Source organism: Battus philenor, unplaced genomic scaffold, assembly GCF_028537555.1.
Source record: "Battus philenor isolate CCGP_79_NKW_IND1 unplaced genomic scaffold, ilBatPhil1.0.hap1 SCAF_29, whole genome shotgun sequence".
Classification (NCBI taxonomy): domain Eukaryota; kingdom Metazoa; phylum Arthropoda; class Insecta; order Lepidoptera; family Papilionidae; genus Battus; species Battus philenor.
This window is the reverse complement of record NW_027181692.1, coordinates 5,358,081-5,372,332: the sequence shown is the minus strand read 5'-3', so window position 1 is coordinate 5,372,332 and position 14,252 is coordinate 5,358,081. Positions and strand designations below refer to the sequence as shown.

The 14,252-nt window shown below is 34.0% G+C and overlaps 1 protein-coding gene across 1 annotated transcript in view; it reads right to left on the bottom strand.

Moving 5' to 3' along the window:
• The window catches only part of DCTN1-p150 (dynactin subunit 1), a 53,231-nt gene that overhangs the window by 10,080 nt on the left and 28,899 nt on the right, over window positions 1-14,252 (bottom strand). The window contains exons 15-25 of the mRNA XM_068769734.1: window positions 13,050-13,134; window positions 11,893-11,998; window positions 11,057-11,219; window positions 9,839-9,996; window positions 8,263-8,403; window positions 7,556-7,741; window positions 6,137-6,268; window positions 5,034-5,156; window positions 3,863-4,002; window positions 2,784-2,908; window positions 94-132 (exon numbers count right to left, since the gene is read on the bottom strand). Of these exons, the coding sequence (XP_068625835.1) occupies window positions 94-132; window positions 2,784-2,908; window positions 3,863-4,002; window positions 5,034-5,156; window positions 6,137-6,268; window positions 7,556-7,741; window positions 8,263-8,403; window positions 9,839-9,996; window positions 11,057-11,219; window positions 11,893-11,998; window positions 13,050-13,134 (1,398 nt within the window). The remainder of the gene's footprint in view (window positions 1-93; window positions 133-2,783; window positions 2,909-3,862; window positions 4,003-5,033; window positions 5,157-6,136; window positions 6,269-7,555; window positions 7,742-8,262; window positions 8,404-9,838; window positions 9,997-11,056; window positions 11,220-11,892; window positions 11,999-13,049; window positions 13,135-14,252) is intronic.

Below are 14,252 nucleotides of genomic sequence, written 5' to 3'. Positions count from 1 at the left end.
TTTAAAATTAAATGTTAAGTACATAGCGGTAGATATTAATATTGAGTGGCAGGGTATGGGCATGCTTTGAGACATTCAAATACAAGTCCTTACGTGAGAAGTCGCGCAGGGAGGCCGGCGGCGTGGCGCCCGCTAGCCGACACAACACACACACACACGCTTTATTACAGATTATAAATACAATCATTATTTTGCTGCCAACACTTAAATAGATAAAAAAGATACATGAACAATTGCTACTAGCAACACGGCCACTATGTACATTACAAAACATTTTTTTTATTTTAATTATTTGTCAAGTCCACATATCTGTACAAGTAAATATTACACACCTTACGAAAACAGTTTATGTAAATATTTTCGAGAAAATATATATGAAAAAAAATTGTCAAGGGCAATACTTATTTTAAAGTAAATTTCGGAAAAATGTAATAATTTTAATATGATTGTAGTAAGAATTCATAAATCAATTCTAATATATTTTATTATTGTTACGAAATAAAGTAAACAGAGAAATAAAGCAAAACATTTTTTCCTAAAATAAATTTCGGAAAAATAATATTTTAATATGATTTTCGCAAGTATTCATAAATCACATATGAATATATATAATTACATCTGTTATAGTTACGAAAATTATTAAAACTGTGAAATAAATTGGATTCTAATAAACTTCTTAAATTCTTTCCCTAAAATTAAACGAATCAATAAACCAAACTATTTAGTTCATTTTATCCTTTAGTTACACACATAAATAAACCACTTATCATCATCACCATGATATCAGTCGACAGACGCCCACTGCAAGGCATAAGACTACTCCGAAGATCACCACGATGACCAGTCTGGCGCTGCCCGCATCCAGCTACTTCCCATGACCTTCACTATGTCATCGGTCCACTCAGGGGGTGTCTACCCACGCCGCGTCTAAGAGCTCGTGGTACCCACTTGAGCAGCTTTCAGCCCTGACGGCCATCAGTTGCACGGGTGATGTGTCCCTTCCCATTGTCACATCAGACAAGCAATTCTTAGAACGGCGTCGGTGACCATCAACAACTTTGGTTTTTTAATATTATCTTATTATTAATTAATATTTTCAATAACAAATATAAACAAATAACTTATGCCGTGTTGCAAAATAAAATAAAACAATTAACTGTCGTTATCATTTAAAGTGTTAGCAGCAAAACAATTTATTCTTACATAACATTATATAATTTATAAATATTCTTTGTTAATCATTTTCAACATTTCCTTACAAGCAATCGCTGAAAAAAGCCTAAAACACTTCAAAATCATACATAAATTAAACGCGTCTGTAGTTTACAGAAAAACTTGTTCAAAAACCCAAAAGCCCAAAAACAGAGTTCCATAATGCATAAATACTCGAATTCCAAGTATAATAAAAACATTTCTCAACCACTGTACTATTCAAATACAAAATATCTTTACTCAAGTATACATTCACATACACTTGTTTTTAATTGATTATTTTATTATTATGAGTATGAATATATCAAGTTAAGAGCCGGGCAGAAACTCAACAGTTGCACTTTTAAATGAAATTTAACTTTTATGTATACATTGTTAAATCAACTATGTATATAAGTCAACATTAAGTTCCACACGTTTCAGACAACTAAAAACTATTAAATGCTATAATAATAAATAATAAAACAAAGTCTTAGAAATATTATAGACCATCTTGAGTAGTGTCAATTATAAGAATTACTGCTAATGGTGACAAATCATTGTGTTACTACTGACACATATGTACTGTTGGAAAATGAGAGAGGGAGAAAAAGAGAATGAGAAGAAGTACTATAACTAATTGTGGAAAGGTAGAGGCTCCGAAAAATCTCTTTCCATTTGACTATAAATAGTATGTTATGGTATAATGTTCAAGTCAATCTTTCACAATAAGTATTGATATAATATTAATTTGTACTTAAATATCACTTTAATTTTTTATCTAATAGATGTCCAATGTTATGATTTTTATTATGTATTATATTTATACAAAAAGTATGCGTAGATATTTCAATACATTTATATACCATCATAGTTGGTAGTAATGAATATTTATTTTAGGTGTTTTTATCTTAGTTTTTATTTTGCTTCACATTTTGATCCTTCTTCTCTTCTTTTATGGTATTTAGTTATTTCACCAATTTCATAAATTTATCTCTGCGTCGTAAATACGGTTATATCGTATCGATAATAAGTTTGACATTATATATTACGGCTAAAATAATGGTTATATATCAAACAAAACTTTAATTAAGGATAGCAACATCAATACTCTCCATAGGGTTACAGTAAATAAAGTTGTAAAATCTGGGATAAAAGTTTTTAAAAATAAAAATGGAAAATTTATGAAAAAAACAAATGTAAATGTGAGAGCCCATGCAAAGAATGGTAAGTAAAGGAAAGGCTAGAATGAGACATAATATAAATGAAAGGTAGAAAATGTGAAGGTGGGAGAAGGAAAACGAAAAGATAAAATTAGAAACAAAAAGTTCAAAGATACAATAAGCAAACGAGAGACCCCAAAAACGAGGCATGTACCTCCGTTTCCCCCTTTTTATTCAGTTCATGGCAAAATGTCTTCTCATCCTCGAAAACATCAAATTATTAACAAGTCGACTCCATATTTTTCGAACATAAAAAATCTTAGAGATATATTATTTTTTGTTTCATGATACCACTACTCATTGGTCTGGCTACAGTACAGTGGTTGAGATAAGTTACCCAGCATTCAGGAGTATAAGAAGTCCACATACCGTGATGTCCAGCTCCACGCTTCGCGTACAGCTTCAGCTTGTCTCTGAGGGCACCCCGCTCGCTCTCCAACGAGTCGATGTCCTGCTGAAGATGATCCATCGTCTCTTCGAACTCTTTCTCTTTCCTGTAACAATCATACTTATAGATATACAACAAAATTCTGCGCAAGATTTACAACAATACAAGCAAGACAGACGACCTTTTTAAGATCCAGAAAGAGGCTGGGTACATACCGCAAAAGGTCCTAATGAAAATCTACGTGGGAAACTTATATCCAACAGTGAACATACTAGGATTGGACTGATGATGACTTATAATAAATTTATGACCAGTTTAAAAGTCGAAAACTAAAGTTCACGACCATGGGTGCAAAATCCGATTTTCGGCAGGATGTCATATACAGGGTGATTAGCTATAGGTGTAAAAGCTCATTTACTGAATTAATTTGTGGTACAACCTGTCCAAAAATCAAAGGATTCTGAAATAATAAAAAACGTAATGATGATGATATAGTAAGAAAAAGCGATATCAAAATTCGTTTTACTACATATTAAAATTAATTATTTTTTATTATCTGTCCTTGTAAGCTTTGTACTGCTATAAGTTATTACCTGTTGCATCACAAATAAGAAAAAAAATATGTAACATATTTCACACCGATCAATTTTTATAGTGTTTGGAAATAAGTGTCCCCCCCCCCAAACATTTAAACACATACAATAAATTCAATCATCCTGTATATATTAGGAACAGACACACAAGTTAGCACTGGGTCTGCTTCGAAAATTATAGTCTGTATAGATAGCTTGTGGAGTGGTGAAGGTATATGTATAAGGTAATAAGGGGTGGTCAACACGACCAAGAGAAGGCGTAGTGATTGAGTAGAGGTGATTGTGGAGTGGTCATAATGGGGATAGATGTGAAGGTGGGTAGGACATGTTATCGAAGTGTAAGGTATGATAAAGTGAATATAAAAGGATTGGTCATGAAGGGGGAGAAGTCGTGTGAAAGTGGAAAAGACATAATAGCGAGGGGATGGTGATGGTGATGGTTGATCATGATGGTGATTTGTTGTGACCTCTTGAGCTGATTGTGCGCATCGTCGAGTCTACGTTGCAGTTGCTCGGCTCTCAGCTCGGCGTCGCGCGCAGCTGTGGTGAGCTTTCTCTCTCCCAACTCGCGCCTGATCTGCATTTCCGAAAGCTCCTCATTCTTCGCCTGCAATTTTAAACATTAACAGCTTTTTTTCATTTAAATTTATTTGCAAATCATAGAGCCATATCGTTTAGTATCTGTAGAAGAGGTAGGTGTGGTGAAATATACGAGGACGCAACGACAAGACGCACATGAGATATCTGAGACCACTACTATAGTGTGCAGATGCTAATCACGTTCAAAGTATATGAGCGTTTAGACAGATAGAACGTGATTAACGAAACACACATGAGATATTTAAAAACAGACACCTTGACGTTTTCCTAGCTTTTCCCTTTTACTCTATAAGGATACGCACAAGTTCAAACATCAGGTTGTCCTATAAATTAACGTCAAACCGGAAATGGTTAGTAGCTTAAGCCTAAAATTGAGTACGTGGTTTAAAAAAAAGTACAGTTCGTTCAGACATTTGTTGCACATCATTATTTGAGTGTCTATAATTACAGTCGTAGAGTATTGAAGAGAGAAAAATATATTGACTATTGGTCCACTCTAGAAGAATTTATCATAATATTTACAAGACATAGAAGGAATGCTATTGTGTTTTAACCCTTTCGTTACCGCAGTACGTTCCGCCGTAGTAACGCTACTGAACCGGACATGTGCGCCGCGAAGTGTGCACATAGAATGGCGGTAGGCTGATATTCAAATTTTCTCATTTAAGTGTTACATATTTAAACGTTCTACTGGTATGTTAATTAAAAATATAAGTTGGGATAATTCTTAGTAATTTATTTGGCTGTGATAAATATTAAAACAAGGATCTACACATAAGCCAACATTACAAGCAGCATGCCGGCTAACTCCGGCGCTGGTACCGAAAAGGTTAAGAAAGGCAGTCCTGCATCAGGCCGCCCTCACCAGAACGACTCTAACAACGCATCGCGTACATCATTTCACTTTAAATCACCGATCAAAAGAGAAATTACAAATTTTATGACATAAAGATATTATCAAATGAATAAACCTTCCAGCATATATTCCAGCAGTACTATAGACAAGAACTAGTATACTTTGTGTTATAAAAACCTCACCTTAAGCGCTTTCTTAAGTTCTTTAATGTCCGCCTCCTTGTTCTCCAGTCTGATGGTGAGCGTCTTCGTCTCCTCAAGCTGTTTCTTCACCAGCTGTGCCCGCAACACCACCGGTGGTGTCGGCTAGACGAACAATTGTAAAACATGCTAAATAAAATAGGTTCCGGGACTAACAACCTTTCCTTATTATTTAATTAAAATTGTAAAGAAGAATTACAATTTTTAATAAAAGATAAAAGAATCATCAATTAGGAATTACATTATATGATAAGTTACAATGGAGCCCGTATATGGAAAATTTATCTGGTAGACTTTGTTCGGCAGCGTGTGCTGTTCAAAAGATCCGTCACTTGGACGATGTTCACACCGTACGGTTTGTTTATTTCAGCTACTTTCATAGCATTGCGTCACTGAAGTAGATTCCATTTTTGTGCTCCAGAACATATACTACACACTCACAGTGTATTTACGTTTAGATTATCGTAAAATGCCTGAAGCAATTTCAAATTTATCGGCTAAAAAATTTAAAGCTTTCGTAAAAATAATATTGATTAATAAAATATATTATTCCACCAGCAACTTAACAAAATCTATATTTAGTTTATTTAGTTTTTTTTTCTGATTCAACAGTTTTTTTAATAATAGTAGCCTAAGTTATTCTTTATTACATCAGCAACCTGCCAGTATAAATCTCGTCAAAATCGGTTCAGCCATTTCAGAGATTAGCCCGACAAAAATTTAAAATAAATTTGGTATATGTATCGTATATATATTCATATGCATGTAATAAAAATCTGTTATTTTAATATTTCAAACAGACACTTCGATTTTATTTATTGTTTATAAATATTCATGTCTTGAATTAGTATCGTGCCGATGTTAACATAACAAAAACAGATTTATAACAAGATAAAAATTATAAAAATTGCGTTAAAAGAGTAATTATCGAGTTTCTTGGCAGATTATTCTCGATGGAGTCAATATTCCGAACATGGCAGTAGTGTATATATAAATACATATTTAAATGTAGCTTGTATCAAAGTCTAGATTGTTTAAAAGTGCTTAGAATGCCTAGAGTCCAAGTCAGTGATAGGAGACGGTACCTTGTCGACCTGCACGTTGGTGAGCGACATCATGTCGTACTCGTTGTCCTGCGCGAAGGTGGCCAGCTTGTTCACGTCCGCGGACACCAGGTTGAGCGCGTGCCGGATGGTGCGCACGGGGCCGTGGTCGTCCTGAAACATAGACAGACACTCACAATTAATTTTTAATTTAATTTTTAAAACTTTTTATACATATTCGACCAATATATAACGACAAACTTAATTTCGAAGGCATTCTCTGGCAGTTAACCATTTAGGCAGTGCAGAGATAAATCGATAAGGCAGGTGAAACTGGTTTATATCATAAAGTACTATAAATTGAATAAAATAGTAAATTCAAATAGAGAAGGAAGAGAATCACATAAAAACACATATAAATATGTCAATGGCTTCTAAATAGAATAATTATATATGAATATACCACAAAATATACACATATATATATATTTAATGGAATCAGGCGTTACATTTATACGGAAGTCCATCCTAAGTAAGAAAAGGACCAATATTTAGCCACTTCACATATACATATATACATATATTTAAATGTCTACATATACTATTAACATAAATATATTAAATAATGAAATCCAGCTATAGTGATGATTCCGTCAACTTGTCAAGCGATAGCTCTCGAACCTTCGCTTTAAATGCGCAACGATTCCTCGTCATCCTGATATCGAGGGGAGCGCATTCTAGAGAAGAATATCTTGTAACAATTACATCACCAAAAAAATTGATGCCAAAGCTGACCAAGGTGATTTATTTCACCAACATATATGATGATTGTTTATAGATGTAAAAGCTTTAATTGGTTGAATTGAAATGGCTGATTTACTGTCAATTAATGTACGGTACACTATATCTAAAAATCAAAGGTTTCAGAAATGATAACGTAATGATAATATATAAATAAAGCGTTCTTAAAATTCATATATTACTACGCATTAAAATTAATTATTGATCCAAAATTTTGGCCTGTCGTACTCCTATAGAAGAAATCAGTTAATGTTATATATTTCAGAAAGAATTTTTATACAGGATGTTTAAAATTTGGTATATATATTTTAAAACTATATTGACAAATCAGCTATAAATTCCAACCTTTAAAGCTTTTACAGTTATAACCAATCATTCTCATCATCCTGTATATATGGCATTGTTATTAATAATCAAAATTATTTCTACACAAGACGCATTAAACCTACCTTAATACTTACCTTCCATATAAAATACTTACCTATAGAAAGAAAAGCTGTGTTTTGAGAGTTCCTTATTTTGACTCCCCACTAAAACTCTCGTCAAAAATGATAAATTCATAGGAAATAGTTTTTTTATAGGTGAATATTTTTTACATGTATATATAGTCACCCTGTATAGATTTACGTAGTATGAAGACTAGGCAAGTGAAGTCATTACCTGCTGGTAAAGTTTATCAGTGGCCGCGGCCCAGACGGCAGCTAGCGACTGCGCTGTGAGGGGAGCTCCCTCCCCGCGGTCTCCCGAGGTGGAGGCGCAGGCAGCAGCTGCTCGCGCTGCTAGCGCCACTGCGCGTGCGCACCTCCACAATGTGGCCGCACAATCCGTTCGCAATCGCTCCACTAACTAAACATACATACAAAATTTATTACTCTTAAAGTATTAAGGTATATAGCAGAGATGGCAAATTTACAGTTAACATACCAAATTGCACTTTGAAGGAATATTTGTGGCCGTCGATGAATGTACACGAGTTTTCTTTTCGTGATTGTGAACAAATATTTTGTGTAAAGTACACATAAAAATACTTCACATTATAATAGGGTTTTTTACAAGTTATTTTTATTAAATTTTCATATTTATTACTAAATAATTCAGATACATTACATAACTCGTGTGGTATTACAATATATTGCATATTGTAATACCACACGAGTTCCCCACAAGAGATTACAGAGACTAAAGGACGGTGTAACAAGCTTATCTTTATTTTTTATAGTAACCCATATGACTATCGCTATTTTTCCAAAATTTAATAGCATGGTTATACACTAATGTGTATAATAACTAGAAAGCGGCAGCCCTCGAACATAACTTCCGTACTGGCTTAGGAAGCAAAGCTGAAAATACCACAGATGACGGAATACCTGCAAGTCCAGCGGTACTTTATCCAGGTGCACGCCAGGAGGCAGGCGGCGACGTACGCTCTTCAGTTGCTGCTGCATCGACAGGCTGCTGTTCTGTATCAACTCGTGCAGCTGACCCAGCTCGTGTTGCTTGTCCGACGCCTGAAATACGTTAAACCAAACATTTAGAACCAGGGTTGTCACTTTCGAATAAACTGGACTTTTTCGTGATCTACATATATATGTATTTTTATAATATTTTTACGTGGTAGTAATTATTTGCAATTGCCGACATTTATTTTATAATTGCCACAGTTATTGATCTGATTTTTGGGAATAGGACTTTTTATCTTTAATAATTTTGTCACATTTTTTTATTGTCATTCTCTTCCATCGGTCTTCACATTATCATTCATTCATTTCCTATCATACATCATAAAATCTTACATTCTCATTTATTGTTAATTTTCTTCTTTGCATAGCCTCTCATCCTCTTGTCAATTATTACAGTATAAGGTTTTAATCACAGTTTATCACAATGTTATTATGATGAATTAATTTTTATTTCTATCATAGACTACTATACTATACTACACTATATTACACATTATTTTCTTTTGCTTTCTATTTTATTTTCTTATTTTGATACTTAGTTATACTTTATTTTTATTTTTTTTTGTAAATCTGCTTACCTAACCCTATATTAATGTTAACTTTTATTCCTCCGAATTACATTTTCAATGTAATTTGCAACAATGAGTCAGTTAATATATGTAATAACTAAAAAAAAATTGATGAAGGATCATAATGATGAATCATTCAATAAATTACACGCAGATACTTTATCTGACTGTCCGAGTGATTATGAATCAAACTGGTAACTGTAAAAATGATACTGCATCAGAAGATAGACTCTGATATTAGGCTGCCAAAATATCAAAAACAAACATTATATTATCAGACAGTGACGACGATTTGAAAGAAGAGTGGAACGAACATGAAATTGCACCAAACTTATACAATTATTTAAATATTGATGTAAATATTGAACTTGGTGACGCACAGACTGTCAGTAGAGTAACGGGTTTATTTTTTGATAGTGGTCTTTTTGACTTAGTTGTTACGCAGACCAATTCGTACTATTCTCAAATAAACGAGTTACATAAAATTTATGTAAAAACGATACCCGGACGGTAACACGAGATATATTTTCAGTAAAATTGCCGATCAACAATGTTTTAATTGTCTACTCAACTATGTCAAACTATAGGCAATTGACAACTAGCGCCATCTATCGACACAATTACAGCTTTACGACATGTATTATATTAGGGGGATCGGAAAGTAATGTAGTTTGTATCGACATGTTTTACAGAAACTGATTTATTTGTTACCGCTCCGGCATTGAAAATTTGTATAATAGACGGCAAAAAGTTGTAATTAACGAAGGTGAGTATATTATTGGTTGGAAATAGAAACTTGTTAAAAATGTAGTCGTGTGAATTTAACTTAAGAGAGCAACATTACTTTCCGGACTCAAATATATATAAAAGCTGTTATAGTTAGAAATGGGGTAAGTCTTTGTAGAGAGGGTTACCTGTAGCACGTGCGTGAGCGCACTTGCATCGGCGTGTAATGCACGCGCCAGGGCGTCGAGAGCAGCACACGCACGTAACACCGGCTCCCTGGATGCACCTCCGCTCATGCCCAGAGCAGACCACATGGCTGCGAGGTACGACCAGCATCGCTCCACACCTTTACAAAAACACAGCAAACATGTTTATTTTAACAAATTATTCCTATTAACATTTGTATGAGATCAAATCAGAAATAAAGACGTATGCAGAAGAACGTACAATGCGATTAAAATAAGAATAGGACCGGCCTAGCGCCATGCTGTGATGTCACAACGGGAACTTGTTATAGTGTGCAAAAAAGCAATGTTAAAAAATAATACCAGTGGCTAAAGTCACTCGCTCGGTTACCTTCGAAGCAGTTTCCAAATGCTTAATGAAACTTCCAAATTCATCACGCGATATATGAATATTGCCATTTGGCCCTGGTACAATTCTTGCTTGTTTTAACTGGTCCAACAACATAATGGCACGTTTTTTCTCTACCTCGAAGTACTTATCAATATTGCTGATAATCTCTCGAGCTCGCCGATGTAAAACACTACCTCTTTTGCTCATTGTAGAACAAATTAAACAATCAACAAAAACAATTATTATTATTTTTTTATTTTATATATTTAATGCTGACCGTACTTATATGAGTGAAGTTAGCCGAGAGCCCGTCCTATTCTTATTTTAATCGCATTGTAAGTCATCGACGGCAATTGGGCTCGAAATGTACCACGAGCTGGTAGATACGACGTGGATAGCCCCCCCCCCCCGACCCCCCCTCCACTAGATATACCGACGACATAATTAAGTTCGCGGCAAGTTGAGGTGCGGTCAGCGTAAGGCATTGTAGCGGTCTTTGGAGGAGGCATGTGCCTTGAAATGGGCGCCTATCGGTTGGCATGATACAATTAAATGCATCGAATTGAGCTCACCTATAATTGCATCTTTCAACATAAAACATTGGGGCTTTTAAACGAATCATCTCCTTCAAACTTTCGTTTTGTGATCATTTGTATTCTAAGTTTCATAAAAAAAAAATTCAAGGCTATAATGCATTTAAACATGTATTAATTGAGCTGTGAATTAATATATTTTTTTAAATAATTGCATGATTTAAAAATCAATTTCACAGTGACCAGTTGAATGTTTATGTAATAACGCATATTTTAACGTCTATTTTAAAATCTCACCGTCGAGTGCGCAGTTCTCGTCCAACTCGTTGGTACGTAGGAGTGATGTGAGCGCGTCCAGGGCTCGCTCCTGGGCTGCGGCGTCAGGCAGGGCACTGGCTGCGCGCAGCAGCTGCTCCGGAGCGCATGTCTCTAGGGCTCCGGACCACATGCTCACGAGACACTACAGACACACACACATTTAGCTTCATTAATACCATGATACCCGATCCTCATGTAGAGGATCCTACCCACTAAAACTACTCCGGTGGTCACCCTCTGCTCTGAGTGACACTACGATATTTCCATTATTTTTTTAATATACAAAACAATAAGAGAAAATAAATAGTAAATAAACAAACATTAAATCACAAATGAACGGAAATTAAATAATAAATAAAAATATCCTCTATTTTTATCTTTTATTTCTTGTTTAATTTTATTTTATTATTTTTACTTTTCATTTTTTTATAGCAGAAATCATAATTTTTTTGATCTATTTATTGTATTAGTAATATATTTTACATTACAGTATATAGCTATTTTAGAGTACAAAATACAATGTAGCCCTATATTTTCACTCTTCACTTATACACAAAACAATAGGTTCAAACCATCTGTTTTTTTTTGGTTTATTCGTTTCAAAGCCCGCGATAAAGCTACATTGATTAAACATCATAAAGTTTCTAAATATATTTAATTTGTAATTGACTGTTTTTTATATAGTGCACTCTGATTTATTTATTATTTTCGATAAACCGCTAGATTTAATAATAATAAGAAAGGATAAATATTAGAAGACGATTTTAAAATATAAAAATAAATGTACTGTACATTGTTATAAAACAGGGCATTACCTGTATCATATGAAGCTGATACTCCAACTGGCATCGGAAGCTGTACTGCACGGCCGTGTGGGTCTTTGTTATCACCTCCCTGTCCCACACGTTCACCGCTGGGAATCTGACAATTTGGGAACATCGATTAATTACTTCTACTCATAAACAATAAAAGGAAATTATTTTTGTAATTTCATCGAACTAAATAAGGCGGTAATGCCCTAAAATTCAGCCTAAAACTTTTGATGGGGGCGGTAAAGAGTACGACAACGAATGGAGGGAGACTTTACGAAATTCCTCTAGATTCATGTAAAATATTCATATAGATATATATCTTTATATTACAGTGTATATTAACCATGTACATATACAGGGAGATCCATTATATGTTACGTTTTGAAGGGATGAATGTATAGCTAAGTAAGAAAAGGACCAGGCCACTTCCGCACATGCAGTAGTAGTCGTGCAACAAAGTGCAGTTGCACGACTACTACTGCATGTGCGGAAGTGGCTAAATATTGGTCCTTTTCTTACTTAGGATGGACTTCCGCTAGGTAACGCCTGATTCCATTAAAAGAATGTATAGCTTAAAATCTTTAAAAACTTTCAAGCTTTCATTCACACCTTTTTCCAACCATTCTGTTTAATCTGGTTACTTTGAAATATGTAAAATATTTTTTTTATTATAAAGCGACAGGCAAGTAACTTCTAGCAGCACAAAGTCTACAGAGACTGATAGCAATTAATAATTACTTTTTATAAATTTGAAAACACGTTTTCTTACTACATTATCATCGTTATTTATTATTTTTGAAGTACTGTACATTAATTGCAGTAAAATAATTTTTAGCCATTCCATATATCTATTACTTGTGGATACCACACAAGCGAAAAAAATGTTTTATTCATAAGAAAATCACAGTTGTACATAGATCTATAATAAGACCCGAGGCGGCATTTAGTCAGAGGAATAAGCGATAATTCGAAATTTGAAAACTCTTTTTGCTACTTTATTATCACAATGTTATTAAATTATTTTTAAAACCAATAATTTTTGGATATGGTGTACTATACATTAATTAACAGCAAATAAGCTATACAATTACCCCTTTGAAGCTTTTACACCAATAACCAATCATCCTGTATATAACAAATAATAAAGATATGAAACTTACTTCTCACGGATTTGTCCGAGAATGATTTCAGCCTTGGTGTTCAACCGCTGCAGCAAGAGGATAAGCAAGATCGCATCGTGGTCACCTGATGTAAAGAAAGACACTTTATTTAAAGATCTGTTGTTGTAGAGTTTTTTCTTAGTCAAAAACAAGAATGCTGCTATATATCTTCTATATCTATACATATATATATATATACATACAAATATTAATATATATTATTTTTTTTCCTGACTGGGTCATCACTATAACTCAGGAACCACAAGGTTTAGAGATTTGAAATTTACTAGGAAAATTCCTTTCGCTGAATGGAAGTCAGTGAAAAATGGATTTTTAGGAATAATTATAATACAGAGATATTAATAAGGAGCGTGACGAGGACAACTGGAGGATAAAGACGATTTACTGCATTCTTAACGGACTTAAGAACAGTAATTTATTTTAGTAATTAATGTTTCAAGGTTCTTAAAAATATCTAAGTCCATTCTAGAAGACCGCCGTTTCCTTTTAGATTCTATATTGTCTTATCGTGCTAATAAGTGAAATAGGTGGGCAAATAACTCTTCATAAATATCTGTTATAGTGTTACCGATACCGAGGTGGGGGTTCGGAGGAGGAAAGACTACGAACGCTGTCGCCGTGAGCGGTGACAGTAGACTAACGAAACGGAACGACCGATACTCCCCCCCCCCCCCCCCGTCTCTCCGTGCTCATACCAAAGAAGCCGTATAACGGTTTCGGTAACACTATAATTACACATTAAAACCGCCTACATCATTTCATTGTTATAAGTTTAAATAAATACACTTCCAAATATCCCAACTCGATTAATCGATAAAACAGAGTAGAACAACTCCCACAGACTAAATATTCATGAAGCCATATCACCTGTAACCTTATAGTTAGAAAACCACAATTCATTTCGACAACCACTATAATAATAAAATCTATTTATAAATAAATCGTCTGATATTGTACACCCAACTCTTTTTACACGATAGATATGTTCCTTAAAAGTGCGCCAAAAACTTTGTAAATGGAATACACGTGACATATGGTAAACTTGACGTCATGTTCAACAACTATAAAAAATCGTGTAAGAAAAATAAAAGGCTAATCGATTAATTATTTTCTTAAAAAACCATGCAATAAGATAATGAAATTAATATTATATAGTTCTTTATAAAATTAAAACAATTATTT